Source organism: Tachyglossus aculeatus, chromosome 4 (genome assembly GCF_015852505.1).
Source record: "Tachyglossus aculeatus isolate mTacAcu1 chromosome 4, mTacAcu1.pri, whole genome shotgun sequence".
Classification (NCBI taxonomy): Eukaryota; Metazoa; Chordata; class Mammalia; order Monotremata; family Tachyglossidae; genus Tachyglossus; species Tachyglossus aculeatus.
In genome coordinates, this window is record NC_052069.1 from 7,716,975 (window position 1) to 7,737,134 (window position 20,160).

The 20,160-nt window shown below is 46.9% G+C and overlaps 1 protein-coding gene across 2 annotated transcripts in view; it reads left to right on the forward strand.

Annotated features, from left to right (window-relative positions):
• Nucleotides 1–14,775, forward strand: part of GRPEL1 (GrpE like 1, mitochondrial) — a 31,307-nt gene extending 16,532 nt beyond the window's left edge. For both annotated transcript variants that reach the window (XM_038745363.1, XM_038745364.1), the window contains exons 3-4: nucleotides 3,617–3,698; nucleotides 14,155–14,775. In XM_038745363.1, coding sequence (XP_038601291.1) covers nucleotides 3,617–3,698; nucleotides 14,155–14,501 — 429 coding nt within the window. In that variant the 3' untranslated portion in view covers nucleotides 14,502–14,775. The remainder of the gene's footprint in view (nucleotides 1–3,616; nucleotides 3,699–14,154) is intronic.
• The last annotated feature ends 5,385 nt before the right edge of the window (nucleotides 14,776–20,160 follow it).

The following is a 20,160-nucleotide window of genomic DNA, read 5'->3' on the forward strand; positions in this document are numbered from 1 at the left end:
CAGTGGGCTCACAGTCTAAAGGGGGGAGACAGAGAACAAAACCAAACATACTAACAAAATAAAATAGAATAGATATGTAGAAATAAATTAAATAAATAAATAAGTAGAGTAAAAAATATGTACAAACGTATATACATAGATACAGGTGCTGTGGGGAAGGGAGGGAGGTAAGATGGGGGGATGGAGAGGGGGACGAGGGGGAGAGGAAGGAAGGGGCTCAGTCTGGGAAGGCCTCCTAATTTATTGAGCGCTTACTGTGTGCAGAGCACTGTACTAAGCGCTTGGGAAGTACCAAGTGCTTAGTTACTTCAGGGTGGCACCCGGAGAGTTTCCAGTCGTCTACTAGACTCGAATATAGGAGGGAGAGTGAAGCAGAGGCCCGTCGGGCATCGGCTACAAGTCAAAACTCCCCTGTGCCGGGCAGCAGCGGGCACGGGAGAGAGTCGAGGGTGGAGACTCTAGTTGACTGTGAGCCCACTCTTTTAGACTGTGAGCCCACTGTTGGGTAGGGACTGTCTCTATGTGTTGCCAATTTGTACTTCCCAAGCGCTTAGTACAGTGCTCTGCACACAGTAAGCGCTCAATAAATACGATTGATGATGATGATGACTGCGCGGAAGGAGGCGGTGATAAACCACCCCCGGATTTTTCCCAAGAAAACTGTGGATCCACTACCAGGTGGAGGTGGGGCGTTCTGGGAGAGATCAATCAATCAATCGTATTTATTGAGCGCTGACTGTGTGCAGAGCACTGGACTAAGCGCTTGGGAAGTACAAGTTGGCAACATAGAGAGACGGTCCCTACCCAACAGTGGGCTCACAGTCTAAAAGGGGCGCCCATGCCGTCGCTGTGGGGCAGAGAGGACTCGACGGAGTGAGCCAAGACAAAGAGCCGAGTACAGTGCATGCACACCGTAAGTGCTCAATCAATCAATCAATCAATCGTATTTATTGAGCACTTACTGTGTGCAGAGCACTGTACTAAGCGCTTGGGAAGTACAAGTTGGCAACATAGAGAGACGGTCCCTACCCAACAGTGGGCTCACAGTCTAAAAGGGGCGTCCATGCCGTCGCTGTGGGCGGAGAGGACTCGATGGTGTGAGCCAAGACAAAGAGCCTGGTACAGTGCGTGCACACAGTAAGTGCCCAATAAATCAATCAATCAGTCAATCGTATTTATTGAGCACTTACTGTGTGCAGAGCACTGTACTAAGCGCTTGGGAAGTACAAGTTGGCAACATAGACAGTCCCTACCCAACAGTGGGCTCACAGTCTAAAAGGGGGAGACAGAGAACAAAACCAAACCAACTAACAAAATCAAATAAATAGGATAGGTACGAGTAAAATAAATAAATAAAGAGAGTAATCATCATCAATCGTATTTATTGAGCGCTTACTATGTGCAGAGCACTGTACTAAGCGCTTGGGAAGTACAAATTGGCAACATATAGAGACAGTCCCTACCCAACAGTGGGCTCACAGTCTAAAAATGAATACGAATGAATGAAGGCAGGGCATGGTACTAAGCGCTTGGGTGAGCCCAGTACAACAGAGTTGGAAGACATGTTCCCTTCCAACAAGGAGAGTGTGACCTAATGGAAAGAGCCCGGACTTGAGAGACACAGGACCTGGCTTCTGATCCTGGCTGTACAGCATGTCTGCCGGGTGACCTTGGGCAAGTCATCATCATCATCATCATCATCATCATCATCAACAATCGTATACTATGCGCAGAGCACTGTACTAAGCGCTTGGGAAGTACAAATTGGCAACACATAGAGACAGTCCCTACCCAACAGTGGGCTCCCAGTCTAAAGGGGGAGACAGAGAACAAAACCAGACATACTAACAAAATAAAATAAATAGAAGAGCTATGTACAAATAAAATAAATAAATAGAGTAAAAAAATATGTACAAACATATATACATATGCCTCACTTACCTCAGCTGTAAAATGGGAGATGGAGACTGTGAGCCCCCAACTGGGACAGGGACTGCGTCCAACCCGATTTACTTGGATCCACCCCAGTGCTTAGAAAAGTGATTGGCACATAATAAGCACTTAAATAAGCAGCGTGGCTCAGTGGAAAGAGCACGGGCTTTGGAGTTAGTGGTCCTGAGTTCAAATCCCAACTGCCAATGGTCAGCTGTGTGACTTTGGGCCAGTCACGTCACTTGTCTTGGCCTCAGTGACCTCATCTGGAAAATGGGGATTAAGACTGTGAGCCCCCTGTGGGACAACTGGATCACCTTGTAATAATAATAATGATAATACTAGCATTTATTAAGCGCTTACTGTGTGCAAAGCACTGTTCTAAGCGCTGGGGGGGATACAAGGTGATCAGGTTGTCCCCCGTGGGGCTCACAGTCTTAATCCCTCTTTTCCAGATGAGGGAACTGAGGCAGAGAGAAGTGAAGTGACTTGCCCAGAGTCACCCAGCTGACAAGTGGCGGAGCTGGGATTTGAACCCAGGACCTCTGACTCCAAAGCCCGGGCTTCTCGTAGCCTCCCCAGCGCTTAGAACAGTGCTTTGCACATAGTAAGCGCTTGATAAATGCCATTATTATTATAAATGCTATCAAAAGTTAGAGTTAGTAGGCATGTTCTCAACTCCCTCAGAACGTGCCTTCTAGTAGGAGAAGCAGCGTGGCTCAGTGGAAAGAGCTCGGGCCTGGGAGTCCGAGGTCATGGGTTCGAATCCCAGCTCCACCGCTTGTCAGCTGTGTGACTTTGGACAAGTCGCTTCACTTCTCAGTGCTTCAGTTCCCTCATCTGGAAAATGGGGGTTAAGATTGTGAGCCCCATGAGCCCATTGCTGGGTAGGGACCGTCTCTATATGTTGCCGACTTGTACTTCCCAAGCGCTTAGTACAGTGCTCTGCACACAGTAAGCGCTCAATAAATGAATGAGGGACAACCTGATTACCTTGTATCCCCCCCACAGCGCTTAGAACAGTGCTTGGCACCATAGTAAGCGCTTAACAAATGCCATTATTCTTACTACCTCTCCACTTTTTCCTCAAAAATACCTTTCCTCAAAGGACCCTTTATAGGCATATCATCTGGGATATCAAATTTTGAAATACTTGCCACCTTTTAAGTGTCTTGAGGAAACTAGTTCCATTTATTCATTACCCAGAGTGAAAAGAGTTTTTCCCTTAATGAGGGGGTGTGTGCTGTTGTCCAAAGCGACATCCTCAGAAAAGGAGAATTTGCATCCTACCTTCGAGATCACTTAAGGGGTTTACAATTTCCCTTCCCCTCTTCTGCCAACCGCGTTTCTTTGTCGGCCCTCGAGTTTAGCGCATGAAGAGCCTCCTAAATCAATCAGTCACATTTACCCAGCACTTAGAACAGTGCTTTGCACATAGTAAGTGCTTAATAAATGCCATTATTATTATTATTTACCGAGCACTTATTTCGTGCCGAATACCGTACTAAGCATTCATACCGAAACGGAAACAGAGCTCCTTGGATTTCGTTCACTTGTCCGTGTTCGTCTTTCCACGGGGTTTGGTTCGAATTGTGATCTCAGCATTTATTTAGGGTCGTGTCGGTGTTTAGCACAGTCTAAGTGAATTGCAATTTTGACTGTGTCTTTTGCCTCTTTCCCTCAGGAGAAGTATAAGCGGGCTCTGGCGGACACCGAGAATTTGCGACAGAGGAGCCAGAAGATGGTAGACGAGGCCAAACTGTACGGTGGGTTGATGACGATACTAGAAATTGTGGTTTTGCTGAGCATTTTCTGTGGGCCAAGAATTGTAGTAAGTACTGGTGTAGGTAAAATAAAAAAAAATCATTAAAACCAGTCCCACTTGGGGCTCACAATCTTTATCCCCATTTTACAGACGAGGTAACCGAGGCACAGAGGAAGTGAAATAATAATGATAGCATTTATTAAGCGCTTACCGTGTGGAAAGCACTGCTCTAAGCGCTGGGGAGGTTACAAGGTGGTCAGGTTGTCCCACGGGGGGCTCACGGTCTTCACCCCCATTATACAGATGAGGTAACTGAGGCCCAGAGAAGTGCAGCCACAGAGCTGGCAATGGGCGGAGCCGGGATTTGAACCCATGACCACTGACTCCAAAGCCCGGGCTCTTTACACTGAGCCACGCTGCTTCCCTTGTATCCCCCCAGCACTTAGAACAGTTTGCTATTTATTTGTTTTACTTGTACATATCTATTCTATTTATTTTATTTTGTTAGTATATTTGGTTTTGTTCTCTGTCTCCCCCTTCTAGACTGTGAGCCCACTGTTGGGTAGGGACTGTCTCTATATGTTGCCAACTTGTACTTCCCAAGCGCTTAGTACAGTGCTCTGCACACAGTAAGCGCTCAATAAATACGATTGATGACGACTGATGATGCTTTGCACATAGTAAGCGCTTAACAAATGCCATCATTATTATTGTTATTATTATTCTCTGTGCCCAAGACTTGCCCAAGGTCTCAAAGCAGACCCGTGGCAGTCAGAATTAGAACCCATGGCCTTTTGAGCCCCAGGCCTGTGTTCTAGCCACTAGGCCATGCTGCTTGCCCAAGGTCACACCTGGGGATTAGAAGGTGGATATATGTATATATGTTTGTACATATTTATTTATTTATTTATTTATTTATTTATTTATTTTGTTTGTGCATATCTATTCTATTTATTTTATTTTGTTAGTATGTTTGGTTTTGTTCTCTGTCTCCCCCTTTTAGACTGTGAGCCCACTGTTGGGTAGGGACTGTCTCTGTATGTTGCCAATTTGTACTTCCCAAGCGCTTAGTACAGTGCTCTGCACATAGTAAGCGCTCAATAAATACGATTGATGATGATGATTGATGATGGATCTTCTGGCTCCTGGCCAGGGGATGAAGCTTGTGAGCCCCATGTGATACAGGGACTGTGTCCAACCTGATTAGCCTCTTTCTACCCCAGCGCTTAGAACAGTGCGTAACACATAGTAAGCGCTTAATAAATACCATCCTCATCATCAGCCCTGCACTCTTCCCCCTCTGCCGCGCCGCTTCTGGTAGTCAGCACCCCACAGACTGTTACCGTATTTCATTCATTCATTGTCGTATTTACTGAGCGCTTACTGTGTGCAGAGCACTGTACTAAGCGCTTGGGAAGTACAAGTTGGCAACATATAGAGACGGCCCCTACCCAACAGTGGGCTCACAGACTAGAAGACTTTACTCGTCTCCGGCCCCGGTGCCTCTTTCCCCAGATCTGTGCCACCAGAAATTACCCCTGGATCACAGTGTTCATTCATTTATTCGCTCAGTCGTATTTATTGAGCGCTTACTGTGCGCAAAGCACTGTACTAAGCGCTTGGTAAGTACAAATCGGCAACATATAATAATAATAATGGCATTTGTTAAGCGCTTACTATGTGCAAAACACTGTTCTAAGCTCTTGGGGGATATAACATCATCAGGTTGTCCCACGTGGGGCTCACAGTCAATCCCCATTTACAGATGAGGTAACTGAGGCTCCGAGAAGTGAAGTGACTTGCCCAAGGTCACACAGCAGACGTGGTGGAGCCGGGATTCGAACCCATGACCCCTGACTCTGAAGCCCGGGCTCTTTCCACTGAGACAGTCCCTACCCAACAATGGGCTCACAGTCTAGAAGGGGGAGACAGACAACAAAACAAAACAAGTAGACAGGCTGCAATACTACTACTACTACTACTACTATTAATAATAATAATGGCATTTATTAAGCGCTTACTATGTGCAAAGCACTGTTCGGAAGGGAAAACAGCTTTTGCAGGGTGGAGTATGATAGTGGGAGGAAAACAGGTGCGCAGCTTGCAGCGAGTAGAACTGGGTTGAATTGATGAGGAAAAAAAGCAAAAATTACCTTCACATTTGCCTGTGGTTGCCCCTTTGTGGTACTTAGAACAGTGCTTTGCACATAGTAAGCGCTTAATAAATGCCATCATTATTATTATTATTATTATTTATTAAGCACTTCCTCTGTGCCAGGCGCTGTGTTAAGCGCTGGGGTAGATACCAGCTAATCAGATTGGACACAGTCCTTATAATAATAATAATAATAATAATAATAATAATAATAATGGCATTTGTTAAGCAGAGCACTGTTCTAAGCGCTTGGGGGGATACAAGGTGTTCAGGTTGTCCCATGTGGGGCTCACAGTCTTCATCCCCATTTTACAGATGAGGTAACTGAGGCTCAGAGAAGTGAAGTGAGTTGCCCAAGGTCACACAGCAGACATGTGGCGGAGCCGGGATTCGAACCCATGACCTCTGACTCCAAAGCCCGGGCTCTTTCCACTGAGACAGTCCCTACCCAACAATGGGCTCACAGTCTAGAAGGGGGGACAGACAACAAAACAAAACAAGTAGACAGGCTGCAATACTACTACTACTACTACTACTACTACCAATAATAATAATAATAATAATAATAATAATGGCATTTATTAAGTGCTTACTATGTGCAAAGCACTGTTCGGAAGGGAAAACGGCTTTTGCAGGGTGGGGTATGATAGTGGGAGGAAAACAGGCGCGCAACTTGCAGCGAGTAGAACTGGGTTGAATTGATGAGGAAAAAAAGCAAAAATTACTCGGAAGCATCGAGGTCTTCCGTCACATTTGCCTGTGGGTTGCCCCTTTATGGTACTTAGAACAGTGCTTTGCACAGAGTAAGCGCTTAATAAATGCCGCCATCATTATTATTATTATTATTTGTTAAGCACTTCCTCTGTGCCAGGCGCTGTGTTAAGCGCTGGGGTAGATACCAGCTAATCAGATTGGACACAGTCCTTATAATAATAATAATAATAATAATAATAATAATGGCATTTGTTAAGCAGAGCACTGTTCTAAGCGCTTGGGGGGATACAAGGTGATCAGGTTGCCCCACGTGGAGCTCACAGTCTTCATCCCCATTTTACAGATGAGGTAACTGAGGCTCAGAGAGGTGAAGTGAGTTGCCCAAGGTCACACAGCAGACATGTGGCGGAGCCGGGATTCGAACCCATGACCTCTGACTCCAAAGCCCGTGCTCTTTCCACTGAGACAGTCCCTACCCAACAATGGGCTCACAGTCTAGAAGGGGGGACAGACAACAAAACAAAACAAGTAGACAGGCTGCAATACTACTACTACTACTACTACTACTACTACTACTACTGATAATAATAATAATAATGGCATTAATTAAGCACTTACTATGTGCAAAGCACTGTTTGGAAGGGAAAACAGCATTTGCAGGGTGGGGTATGATAGTGGGAGGAAAACAGGTGCCCAACTTGCAGCGAGTAGAACTGGGTTGAATTGATAAGGGGAAAAAAGCAAAAATTACTTGGAAGCATCGAGGTCTTCCGTCACATTTGCCTGTGGTTGCCCCTTTATGGTACTTAGAACAGTACTTTGCACATAGTAAGCACTTAATAAATGCCATCATCATTATTATTGTTATTATTTGTTAAGCACTTCCTCTGTGCCAGGCGCCGTGTTAAGCGCTGGGGTAGATACCAGCTAATCAGATTGGACACAGTCCTTATAATAATAATAATAACAATAATAATAATGGCATTTGTTAAGCAGAGCACTGTTCTAAGCGCTTGGGGGGATACAAGGTGTTCAGGTTGTCCCATGTGGGGCTCACAGTCTTCATCCCCATTTTACAGATGAGGTAACTGAGGCTCAGATAAGTGAAGTGAGTTGCCCAAGGTCACACAGCAGACATGTGGTGGAGCCGGGATTCGAACCCATGACCTCTGACTCCGAAGCCCGGGCTCTTTCCACTGAGACAGTCCCTACCCAACAATGGGCTCACAGTCTAGAAGGGGGAGACAGACAACTAAACAAAACAAGTAGACAGGCTGCAATACTACTACTACTACTACTATTAATAATAATAATAATAATGGCATTTATTAAGCGCTTACTATGTGCAAAGCACTGTTCGGAAGGGAAAACAGCTTTTGCAGGGTGGGGTATGATAGTGGGAGGAAAACAGGTGCGCAACTTGCAGCGAGTAGAACTGGGTTGAATTGATGAGGAAAAAAAGCAAAAATTACCTTCACGTTTGCCTGTGGTTGCCCCTTTATGGTACTTAGAACAGTGCTTTGCACATAATAAGCGCTTAATAAATGCCATCATTATTATTATTATTATTATTTATTAAGCACTTCCTCTGTGCCAGGCGCTGTGTTAAGTGCTGGGGTAGATACCAGCTAATCAGATTGGACACAGTCCTTATAATAATAATAATAATAATAATAATGGCATTTGTTAAGCGCTTACTATGTGCAGAGCACTGTTGTAAGCGCTTGGGGGGGATACAAGGTGATCAGGTTGTCCCACGTGGGGCTCACAGTCTTAATCCCCATTTTACAGATGAGGGAACTGAGGCTCAGAGAAGTGAAGTGACTTGCCCAAGGTCACACAGCAGACATCATCATCAGCAATCGTATTTATTGAGCGCTTACTATGTGCAGAGCACTGGACTAAGCGCTTGGGAAGTACAAATTGGCAACATATAGAGACAGTCCCTACCCAACAGTGGGCTCACAGTCTAAAAGGGGCATCCATGCCGTCGCTGTGGGGTGGAGAGGACTCGACGGCGTAAGACAAAGTGCTTAGTACAGTGTGTGCACACCGGAAGTGCTCAATCAATCAATCAATCGTATTTATTGAGCGCTTACTGTGTGCAGAGCACTGTACTAAGTGCTTGGGAAGTACAAGTTGGCAACATAGAGAAACGGTCCCTACCCAGCAGTGGGCTCACAGTCTAAAAGGGGGAGACAGAGAACAAAACCAAACTAACAAAATAAAATAAATAGGATAGGTACAAGTAAAATAAATAAATAAGTAAATAAATAGAGTAATCATCATCATCAATCGTATTTATTGAGCACTTACTATGTGCAGAGCACTGTACTAAGCGCTTGGGAAGTACAAATTGGCAACATATAGAGACAGTCCCTACCCAACAGTGGGCTCACAGTCTAAAAGGGGGAGACAGAGAACAAAACCAAACATACTAACGAAATAAAATAAATAGAATAGATATGTACAAATAAAATAAATAGAGTGAAAAAATATGTACAAACATATATACAGGTGCTGTGGGGAAGTGTGTGGCGGAGTCGGGATTCGAACCCATGACCTCTGACACCAAAGCCCGGGTTCTTTCCCACTGAGCCACGCGGCTTCTCACAAGGGGCTCACCATCTTAATCCCCATTTTACAGACGAGGGGACAGAGGCCCAGAGAAGGGAAGTGACTTTCTCAGGGTCACCCAGCAGACAAGAGGCGGAGCTGGGATCGGAACCCAGAGCCTTCTGACTCTACCCACTAGGCCACGCAGCTTATCATTAGTTCATGGGGCAAGGCTCTAAATTGGGGGTGGATTATTTTTATAGCAGCCTTTATCTGTAGGCTAAAGCGCCTTGAGTATGTTTGGTTTTGTTCTCTGTCTCCCCCTTTTAGACTGTGAGCCCACTGTTGGGTAGGGAGCGCTTAGTACAGTGCTCTGCACATAGTAAGCGCTCAATAAATACGATTGATGACGATTGATGATGACTGTATATGTTGCCAACTTGGACTTCCCAAGCACTTAGTACAGTGCTCTGCACACAGTAAACGCTCAATAAATACGATTGATGATGATGATGATGATGATGATAAATACGATTGATTGATTGATTGAGCTTTTTGACGGAAGAGCGAAATGAGCCGGAAGAAAATCCAAGGGAATCGAAGCAGCGGGGCACAGCGGATGGAGCACGGGCCTGGGAATCGGAAGGTCGCGATTTCTAATCCCGGCTCCTCCCCGGGTGTGCTGGGTGACTTCGGGCAAGTCACTTCACTTCTCTGTGCCTCAGTTACCTCATCTGCAAAATGGGGATTGAGACTGCGAGCCCTATGTGTGACAGGGGCTGTGTCCAGCCTGATTTGCTTGTAGGCACCCCATCATCTGCACACAGTAAGCGCTCATTAAATACGATTGATGATCATCTTCATCATCGTCATCAATCATATTTATTGAGCGCTTACTGTGTGCAGGGCACTGTACTAAGCGCTTGGGAAGTACAAGTTGGCAGCGCTTAGTACGGGGCTTGGCGCATATTAAGCGCTTAAATGCCACAATTATTATTATTATTGCTCTTGTATGATGTACCTATGGGAAAAAAGATAATAATAATGGTATTTGTTAAGCAGTTACTATGTACAAAGCACTGTTCTAAGCGCTGGGGAGGTTACAAGGTGATCAAGTTGTCCCACAGGGGGGCTCACAGTTTTAATTCCCATTTTACAGATGAGGTAACTGAGGCACAGATGAGCTGCAGTACCTGTGAGCCCACTGTTGGGTAGGGACCGTCTCTATATGTTGCCAACTTGTACTTCCCAAGCGCTTAGTACAGTGCTCTGCACACAGTAAGCGCTCAATAAATACGATTGATTGATTGATTGTATGATGTACCTATGGAAAAAAAGATAATAATAATGGTATTTGTTAAGCGCTTACTATGTGCAAAGCACTGTTCTAAGCGCTGGGGAGGTTACAAGGTGATCAGGTTGTCCCACGGGGGGCCTCACGGTTTTAATTCCCATTTTACAGATGAGGTAGCTGAGGCACAGATGAGCTGCAGTACCTGTGAGCCCACCGTTGGGTAGGGACTGTCTCTATATGTTGCCAACTTGTACTTCCCAAGCACTTAGTACAGTGCTCTGCGCACGGTAAGCGCTCAATAAATAGGACTGAATGAATGTTTGGGCCAGTTGATGGGAGTAGCGGTCAGCAGAACCCAGGAAGCCACTTGCATTCTGAGCCAAGGATAATGGTAACGATGGGATTTGTTAAGCGCTTACTATGTGCCAAGCACTGCCTTAAGCACTGATTACCCAAGGTAATCAGGCTGTCATCATCAATCGTATTTATTGAGCGCTTACTGTGTGCGGAGCACTGTACTAAGCGCTTGGGAAGTACAAGTTGGCAACATATAGAGACGGTCCCTACCCAACAGTGGGATCACAGTCTAAAAGGGGGAGGCTGTCCCACATGGGGCTCACAGTCTTCATCCCCATTTGACAGACGATGTAACTGAGGCCCAGAGAAGTGAAGTGACTTGCCCAAGGTCACCCAGAAGACAAGTGGCGGGGTCAGGATTGGAACTCGCATCCTCTGACTCCCAAGCCTGGGCTCTTGCCAATGAGCCTCGGGTTCTTGGTAGTGGAACAACTTCTGAATATTTATTACTCTGTTTTATTTGCACATACTTACTATATTTTATTAATGATGCGTATATAGCTATAATTCTATTTATTCTAATAGTAGAACAGCGAAGCATTAGAGAAGCAGCGTGGCTCAGTGGAAAGAGCCCGGGCTTTGGAGTCAGAGGTCATGGGTTTGAATCCCAGCTCTGCCAATTGTCAGCTGGGTGCCTTTGGGCAAGTCACTTCACTTCTCTGGGCCTCAGTTCCCTCATCTGTAAAATGGGGATGAAGACCGTGAGCCCCACGTGGGACAACCTGATCACCATGTAACCTCCCCAGCGCTTAGAACAGTGCTTTGCACATAGTAAGTGCTTAATAAATGCCATTATTAGTAGTAGTAGTAGTATTGCAGCCTACTTGTTTTGTTGTCTGTCTCCCCCTTCTAGACTGTGAGCCCACTGTTGGGTAGGGACCGTCTCTATATGTTGCCGACTTGTACTTCCCAAGCGCTTAGTACAGTACTCTGCACACAGTAAGCGCTCAATAAATACGATTGATTGATTAGTACAGCGCTTTGCACACAGTAAGCACTCAATAAATACAATTGAATGAATGAACGGAGTGAATGGTCTACACCTTTGAGAGGGCTGCTTCCGGGGAGTGAATAGACAATAATAATAGTGGTAATAATCATCATCATCATCAGTCGTATTTATTGAGCGCTTACTGTGTGCAGAGCACTGTACTAAGCACTGTACTGTACTAAGCGCTTGGAAACTACAAATTGGCAACATATAGAGACAGTCTTTTAGACTTTCACAGTCTTTAGACTGTCTTTTAGACTGTGAGCCCACTGTTGGGTAGGGACTGTCTTTATATGTTGCCAATATATATGTGTACATATATATATATATGTCTATATACATATATATATATATGTCTCTATATGTTGCCAATTTGTACTTCCCAGGCGCTTAGTACAGTGCTCTGCACATAGTAAGTGCTCAAATACGATGATGATAGAGACAGTCCCTACCCAACAGTGGGCTCACAGTCTAAAAGGGGGAGACAAAACCAAACATACTAACAAAATAAAATAAATAGAATAGATATGTACAAGTAAAATAAATAGAGTAATAAATATGTACAGACATATATACAGGAGCTGTGGGGAAGGGAAGGAGGTAAGATGTGGGGGATGGAGAGGGGGATGAGGGGGAGAGTAATAATGGTATTTGTTAAGCGCTTACGGTGTTACATGCACTGTTGTAAGCACTGGGGTAGATAAGAGGTAAGCAGGTTGTCCCATGTGAGGCTCATAGTATTAATCCCCATTTTCCAGATGAGGTCACTGAGGCCCAGAGAAGTGAAGTGACTTGCCCAAAGTCACCCAGCCGAGATTAGAACCCACGACCTCGGACTCCGAAGCCCAGGGTCTTTCCACTGAGCCACGCTGCTTCCCCACTTGCGAGCGGGCCGTGTCCGCAGCGTGAGGGGGGCAGCAGGTGTAGACAACGTGCTCAGATTTGGGGAGGAAGGAAGAATCGGAGGGAGATGGGGGCCAAAACCGGAGGAGAGGCGAGAGGGAATGGCGAAAGCTTCGGCGGGAAGGAGACACAGGGGTTAAGATAAGTTGGCACCGGGCGCCCCAGGCAACCAGGACCAGCTACTTTTTGGACCTGACCTTTCGGGCTCAGAGACGCGCGGAAACGACTCCGTCCATGATGATGATGATGGCATTTGTTAAGTGCTTACTAGCCCATTGTTGGTAGGGATCGTCTATATATGTTTGTACATATTTATTACTCTATTTATTTATTTATTTAGCTTGTACATATCTATTCTATTTATTTTATTTTGTTAGTATGTTTGGTTTTGTTCTCTGTCTCCCCCTTTTAGACTGTGAGCCCACTGTTGGGTAGGGACTGTCTCTATATGTTGCCAATTTGTACTTCCCAAGCGCTTGGTACAGTGCTCTGTACATAGCAAGCGCTCAATAAATACGATTGATGATGATGATGCAAAGCACTGTTCTAAGCACTGGGGGGGATACAAGGCAATTAGGTTGTCCCACGGGGGGCTCACAGTCTTAATCCCCATTTTACAGGTGAGGGAACTGAGGCTCAGAGAAGTGAGCCTCCCCCTTGTCCCCCTCTCCATCCCCCCCATCTTACCTCCTTCCCTTCCCCACAGCACCTGTATATATGTATATATGGTTGTACATATTTATTACTCTATTTTACTTGTACATATCTATCCTATTTATTTTATTTTGTGAGTATGTTTGGTTTTGTTCTCTGTCTCCCCCTTTTAGACTGTGAGCCCACTGTTGGGTAGGGACTGTCTCTAGATGTTGCCAATTTGTACTTCCCAAGTGCTTAGTACAATGCTCTGCACCTAGTAAGTGCTCAATAAATACGATTGATGATGATGATGTTGGGTAGGGACTGTATATGTTGCCAATTTGTACTTCCCAAGCGCTTAGTACAGTGCTCTGCCCATAGTAAGCGCTCAATAAATACGATTGATGATGATGATGATGATGATGTTGGGTAGGGACTGTCTCTATATGTTGCCAATATGTACTTCCCAAGCGCTTAGTACAATGCTCTGCACATAGTAAGCGCTCAATAAATACGATTGATGATGATGATGATGATGATGTTGGGTAGGGACTGTCTCTATATGCTGCCAACTTGTACTTCCCAAGCGCTTAGTACAGTGCTCTGCACATAGTAAGCACTCAATAAATACGATTGATGATGAAGTGACTTGCCCAAGGTCACACAGCAGACATGCGGCGGAGCCAGGGATTCGAACCCATGACCTCTGACCCCAAAGCCCGGGCTCTTTCCACCGAGCCAAGCTGCTCCATCAGTGGCGGTCGCCGCGAAGGGAGACCGGACGGACGGCAGTTCGGGTTGGAGTCGCAGAAGTCGGGTGACCCGTTTCTTTTCCTCCCCTGTTCCCTCAGGCATCCAGGGTTTCTGCAAGGACTTATTAGAAGTCGCCGACATTTTGGAGAAGGCGACCGAGAGCGTTCCCCAAGAGGCAATTAAGGAGGAGAACCCTCACTTGAAAAGCCTGTACGAGGGCCTCGTGATGACCGAGGTGCAGATCCAGAAGGTGTTCCGGAAGCACGGCCTGCTGAAGCTCAACCCGGTGGGGGCCCGGTTCGACCCGTACGAACACGAAGCCCTGTTCCACACGCCGGTGGAGGGCAGGGAGCCCGGCACGGTGGCCCTGGTCACCAAAGCCGGGTACAAACTGCACGGGCGAACCCTGAGACCCGCCTTAGTCGGGGTGGCCAAGGAGGCGTAGCGGCCGGCCGGCCTCCCCTCCGGCCGGGCACCCTTCTCCGCCGCCGCTCCCCACCGGACTTGGGAAAGCGAGTCACTCGGGGAGGGGAAAACCCGCGCGGTGATTTATTTTCTTTTTTTTGGATCGCACACCACGGAAGAGCGAGCCGAGCGGCGGCTCCTCTTGCCCCCCGCCGTCCCAGATGATCCCTTGTCACCCCGTCACGACGCAGGGGGGTGGGAGACGAAAATCAATAAAAATCATCTCGGGCTCCGACGGCGCGGTTCCTCGGCGACGCGTGTTTTCCGAGTGTTTCCTTGGCTGGAGTCCTCTGCGGGTGACGCTCGGGGATCTTCCTTGGACCCAAGATTTCCGCTGTAAATGGGCTTGGATTCCTCATTCATTCATTCATTCATTCAATCGTATTTATTGAGCGCTTACTGTGTGCGGAGCACTGGACTAATCCAGTGGAGTAGCGACGAAGCAGTCGCTTCGACCTCCTCAGAGCAGACGGGAAGAGCCCCACCTTTTTCCTAAAAAGGTGTACGTTTCCAAGTCTGGAATGGTCATGGGACAACCTGATCACCATGTAACCTCCCCAGCGCTTAGAACAGTGCTTTGCACATGGTAAGTGCTTAATAAATGCCATTAGTAGTAGTAGTAGTATTGCAGCCTACTTGTTTTGTGGACTGTCTCTATATGTTGCCGACTTGTACTTCCCAAGCGCTTAGTACAGTGCTCTGCACACAGTAAGCGCTCAATAAATACGATTGATTGATTGATTGATTGATTGGGAAGCCAGTCGGTGTGGGGCTAGGAAACAGGACTGGCTCATTTTCTCGCTTCTGGAATGGTAGCTGATGATAATAATAATAATATTGGTTAGGCGTTGACTATGTGCCAAGCGCTAGAATAATAATGATGATGGTATCTGTTAAGCCCTTATTGTGCGCCAAGCACTTTTCTAAGCGCTGGGGGAGATACAATCAATCAATCGTATTTATTGAGCGCTTACTGTGCGCAGAGCACTGGACTAAGTGCTTGGGAAGTACAAGTTGGCAACACATAGAGACAGTCCCTACCCAACAGTGGGCTCACAGTCTAAAATAATAGTCTAATAATAGTAATAATGGCATTTATTAAGCGCTTACTATGTGCAAAACACTGTTGTAAGCGCTGGGGAGGTTACAAGGTGATCACAATAATCATGATGATGGTATTAAACGCTTACTATGTGCCAAGCACCCTTCTAAGAAGCGCCGGGGTAGATACAAGGTCATCAGGTTGTCCCCCGTGGGGCTCACAGTCTTCATCCCCATGTTCCAGATGAGGTAACCGAGGCCCAGAGAAGTGAAGGGACTTGCCCAGCATCACACAGCTGCCAAGTGACAGAGCAGGGACTCGAACCCACGACCTCTGACTCTTTCCACTGAGCCACACCAGGCTGATCAGGTTAGCCCCGGTCCCCGTCCCCTATTGGGTCCACAGCCTGAATCCCCATTTTCCAGATGGGAGCACCGAGGCCCAGAGAAGTGACGTGACTCTCCCAAGGTCACACAGCAGACAAGGGGGGAGGCAAGATTAGAACCCAGGACCTTCCGACTCCCAGGCCGGGGTTTTAGCCAAGAAAGGAAGCGAGATGAGTCGTTCCCCTCCCGGATGGGGTGGCAGTTTAGTCCCGGCCATGATGGCACTGCAGCGGGGCGGAGCGTGGGTAGCCCAACTGGACCCTCTTGGGGGGAGTCGGGGGCAGGTTGAGTGGGGTGGTCGGTGGGGCGGGGCTTTGGTCAGCCGTCCAGCCTGGACATAATAATAATAATGATGGCATTTATTAAGCGCTTACTATGTGCAAAGCACTGTTCTAAGCGCTGAGGAGGTTACAAGGGGATCAGGTTGTCCCACAGGGGAGTCCCAGTCTTAATCCTCATTTTACAGATGAGGTAACTGAGGGCCCAGAGAAGTTGTGACTTCCTCAATCGTATTTATTGAGCGCTTACTATGTGCAGAGCACTGTACTAAGCGCTTGGGAAGTACAAATTGGCAACATATAGAGACAGTCCCTACCCAACAGTGGGCTCACAGTCTAAAAGGTCTTGCCCAAGGTCACACAGCAGACGTGGCAGAGCCGGGATTCGAACCCCTGACCTCTGACTCCAAAGCCCGGGCTCTTTCCACTGAGCCACGCGTCTCTATATGTTGCCAAACTGTACTTCCCAAGCGCTTAATACAGTGCTCTGCACACAGTAAGCGCTCAATAAATACGATGGATTGATTCTAGACCAGCAAAGTAACCCTCCAGGCGGCTGGCCGAGAGGTAGAATTGTTAAGAGAGCTGAAACTTACGCACTAACCAGTCAACGGTCTTGATTGTTGAGCACGTACTGTGTGCAGAGCACTGTGCCAGCCCTTGGAAGGGTACAATACAACGGTTGACACTCGATCGTATTTACTATTATTAATCAATCAATCGTATTTATTGAGCGCTTACTGTGTTAGCAATAACAGTAATGATGGTGGTATTTAAGTGCCTACTATGGGCTAAGCACTGTTCTAAGTGCTGGGGTAGATACAAGGTAATCAGGTGGGGCTCGCAATCCCCATTTAACAGATGAGATAACTGAGGCAGAAAGAAGTGAAGTGGCTTGCCCAAGATCACACAGCAGACAAGCGGCAGAGGCAGGATTAGAACCCGTGTCCTCCGACTCGGAAAGCCCATGCTTTCCACTAATCATCCTGCTTCTCTGTTATTTATTGAGGGCTTACCATGTGCAGAGCACTGTACTAAGCGCTTGAGCAAGATACAAGGTAATCAGGTTGCCCCACATGTGGCTCACAATGCCCATTTAACAGATGAGATAACTGAGGCTGAGAGAAGTGAAGTGGCTTGCCCAAGATCACACAGCAGACAAGTGGCAGAGGCAGGATTAGAACCCATGTCCTCTGACTCCAAAAGCCCGTGCTTTCCACTAACCATACTGCTTCTCTGTTATTTACTTGTACTTCCCAAGCGCTTAGTACAGTGCTCTGCACACAGTAAGCGCTCAATAAATACGATTGATCGATTTACTGAGGACTTACCATGTGCAGAGCACTGTACTAAGCGCTTGGGTGAGATACAAGGTAATCAGGTTGTCCCACGTGGGGCTCACAATCCCCATTTAACAGATGAGATAACTGAGGCAGAGAGAAGTGAAGTGGCTCGCCCAAGATCACACAGCAGACAAGCGGCAGAGGCAGGATTAGAACCCATGTCCTCTGACTCCACTAACCAAACTGCTTCTGTCATTCATTCATTCAATCGTATTTATTGAGCGCTTACTGTGTGCAGAGCACTGGACTAAGCGCTTGGGAAGTACAAGCTGGCAACATATAGAGACGGTCCCTACCCAACAGCGGGTATTTATTGAGGACTCACCGTCATCATCAATCGTATTTATTGAGCGCTTACTATGTGCAGAGCACTGTACTAAGCGCTTGGGCGAAAATGAGCCAAAAGTTGGTAGCCACGTTCCCTGCCCACAAGGAGCTTACGGTTTGAAGGGGCAGACATTAACAGATTGGTGTCTGAGACACTGTTTTGTAACTCATTGGCTTGAGTACCTTAATTAGTGTGATTTCACAGTCCATCATTTGATCTCCTTTCCCCGAGGGCAAAAATTCTCCAAAATAAGGTTTTTGACTGGTTAGAATTAATGGCGGGTTGAGGAATTTTTCCCCTGGGTTGGCATCTTGGGGATGGAGGAGTTACATTCCTATTTTAACAGAGCCGTGAAGCAGCGTGGCCTAGTGGGTAGGGCCCGGGCCTTAGACGGACCTGGGTTCTAATCGATTTATTCGATTTATTCTAGTTTGTTAATATGTCAGAGGTCATGGGTTCGAATCCCAGCTGCGCCACATGTCTGCTGTGTGACCTGCAATGCGTGAGGAGATGGACCGCTCCGGACTCCTGCTCGCTTTACTTTCTCCTTCCTTCCTCCCTCCTTTCCCATCTCCTTCCCTCCTCCTTCCCCATCTCCTTCCCTCCTCCTTTCCTTTCTCCTTCCTTCCTTCCTCCTTTCCCTTCTCCTTTCCTCCTCCTTTCCCATCTCCTTCCCTTCACCTTTCCTCCTCCTTCCCCATCTCCTTCCCTCCTCCTTCCCCATCTCCTTCCCTCCTCCTTTCCTTTCTCCTTCCTTCCTCCCTCCTTTCCCTTCTCCTTTCCTCCTCCTTTCCGATCTCCTTCCCTTCACCTTTCCTCCTCCTTCCCCATCTCCTTCCCCATCTCCTTCCCTCCTCCTTTCCTTTCTCCTTCCTTCCTTCCTCCTTTCCCTTCTCCTTTCCTCCTCCTTTCCCATCTCCTTCCCTTCACCTTTCCTCCTCCTTCCCCATCTCCTTCCCTCCTCCTTCCCCATCTCCTTCCCTCCTTCTTTCCTTTCTCCTTCCTTCCTTCCTCCTTTCCCATCTCCTTCCCTTCACCTTTCCTCCTCCTTCCCTTCACCTTTCCTCCTCCTTCCCCTCCTTTTCCATCTCCTTCCCTCCTCCTTTCCCATCTCCTTCCCTCCTCCTTTCCCATCTCCTTTCCTCCTCCTTTCCCATCTCTTTTAGACTTTGAGCCCACTGTTGGGTAGGGACTGTCTCTATATGTTGCCAACTTGTACTTCCCAAGCGCTTAGTACAGTGCTGTGCACACAGTAAGCGCTCAATAAATACGATTGATGATTGATGATGACCTTGGGCAAGTCACTTAACTTCTCTGAGCCTCAGTTCCCTCATCTGTAAAATGGGGATTGACGGCGAGCCCCATGTGGGACAACCTGATCACCTTGTATCCCCCCCATTGCTTAGAACAGTGCTTTGCACATAGTAAGCGCTTAACAAATGCCATTATTATTATTATTTTATGTTTTGTTTTGTTGTCTGTCTCCCCCTTCTAGACTGTGAGCCCGCTGTTGGGTAGGGACCGTCTCTATATGTTGCCAACTTGTACTTCCCAAGCGCTTAGTACAGTGCTCTGCACACAGTAAGTGCTCAATAAATACGATTGAATGAATGAATGAATGAATCCCTGCTCTGCCACTGGTCTTCTGTGTGACCTTGGGCGAGTCGATTTACTTCTCTGGGCTTCAGTTCCCTCATCCGTAAAGTGGGGATTAACTCTATGGGACCTGGACTGTGTCCAGCCTGATCAATCAATCCTATTTATTGAGCGCTGACTGTGTGCAGAGCACTGTACTAAGCGCTTGCGAAGTACAATCAATCAATCGTATTTATTGAGCACTTACTGTGTGAAGAGCACTGTACTAAGCGCTTGGGAAGTACAAGATGGCAACATATAGAGACGGTCCCTACCCAACAGTGGGCTCACAGTCTAGAAGGGGGAGACAGAAAACAAAACCAAACATACTAACAAAATAAAATGAATAGATATGTACAAGTAAAATAAATAGAAACTTATATTTATCCCAGCGCTTAGTACAGTGCCTGGCACATAGTAAGCGCTTAACAATCACCATAAAAGAAATCGTGAGTCTCAAGGGCCGGGGTAGATACAAGGTGATTAGGTCGGATGCAGTCTCTGGGCAGGGAGAATAACCATCTCCGTCTCTAAATGTTGCTGACTTGTACTTCCCAAGCGCTTAGTCCAGTGCTCTGCACACAGTAAGCGCTCAATAAATACGATTGAATGAATGACAGCCTGTAT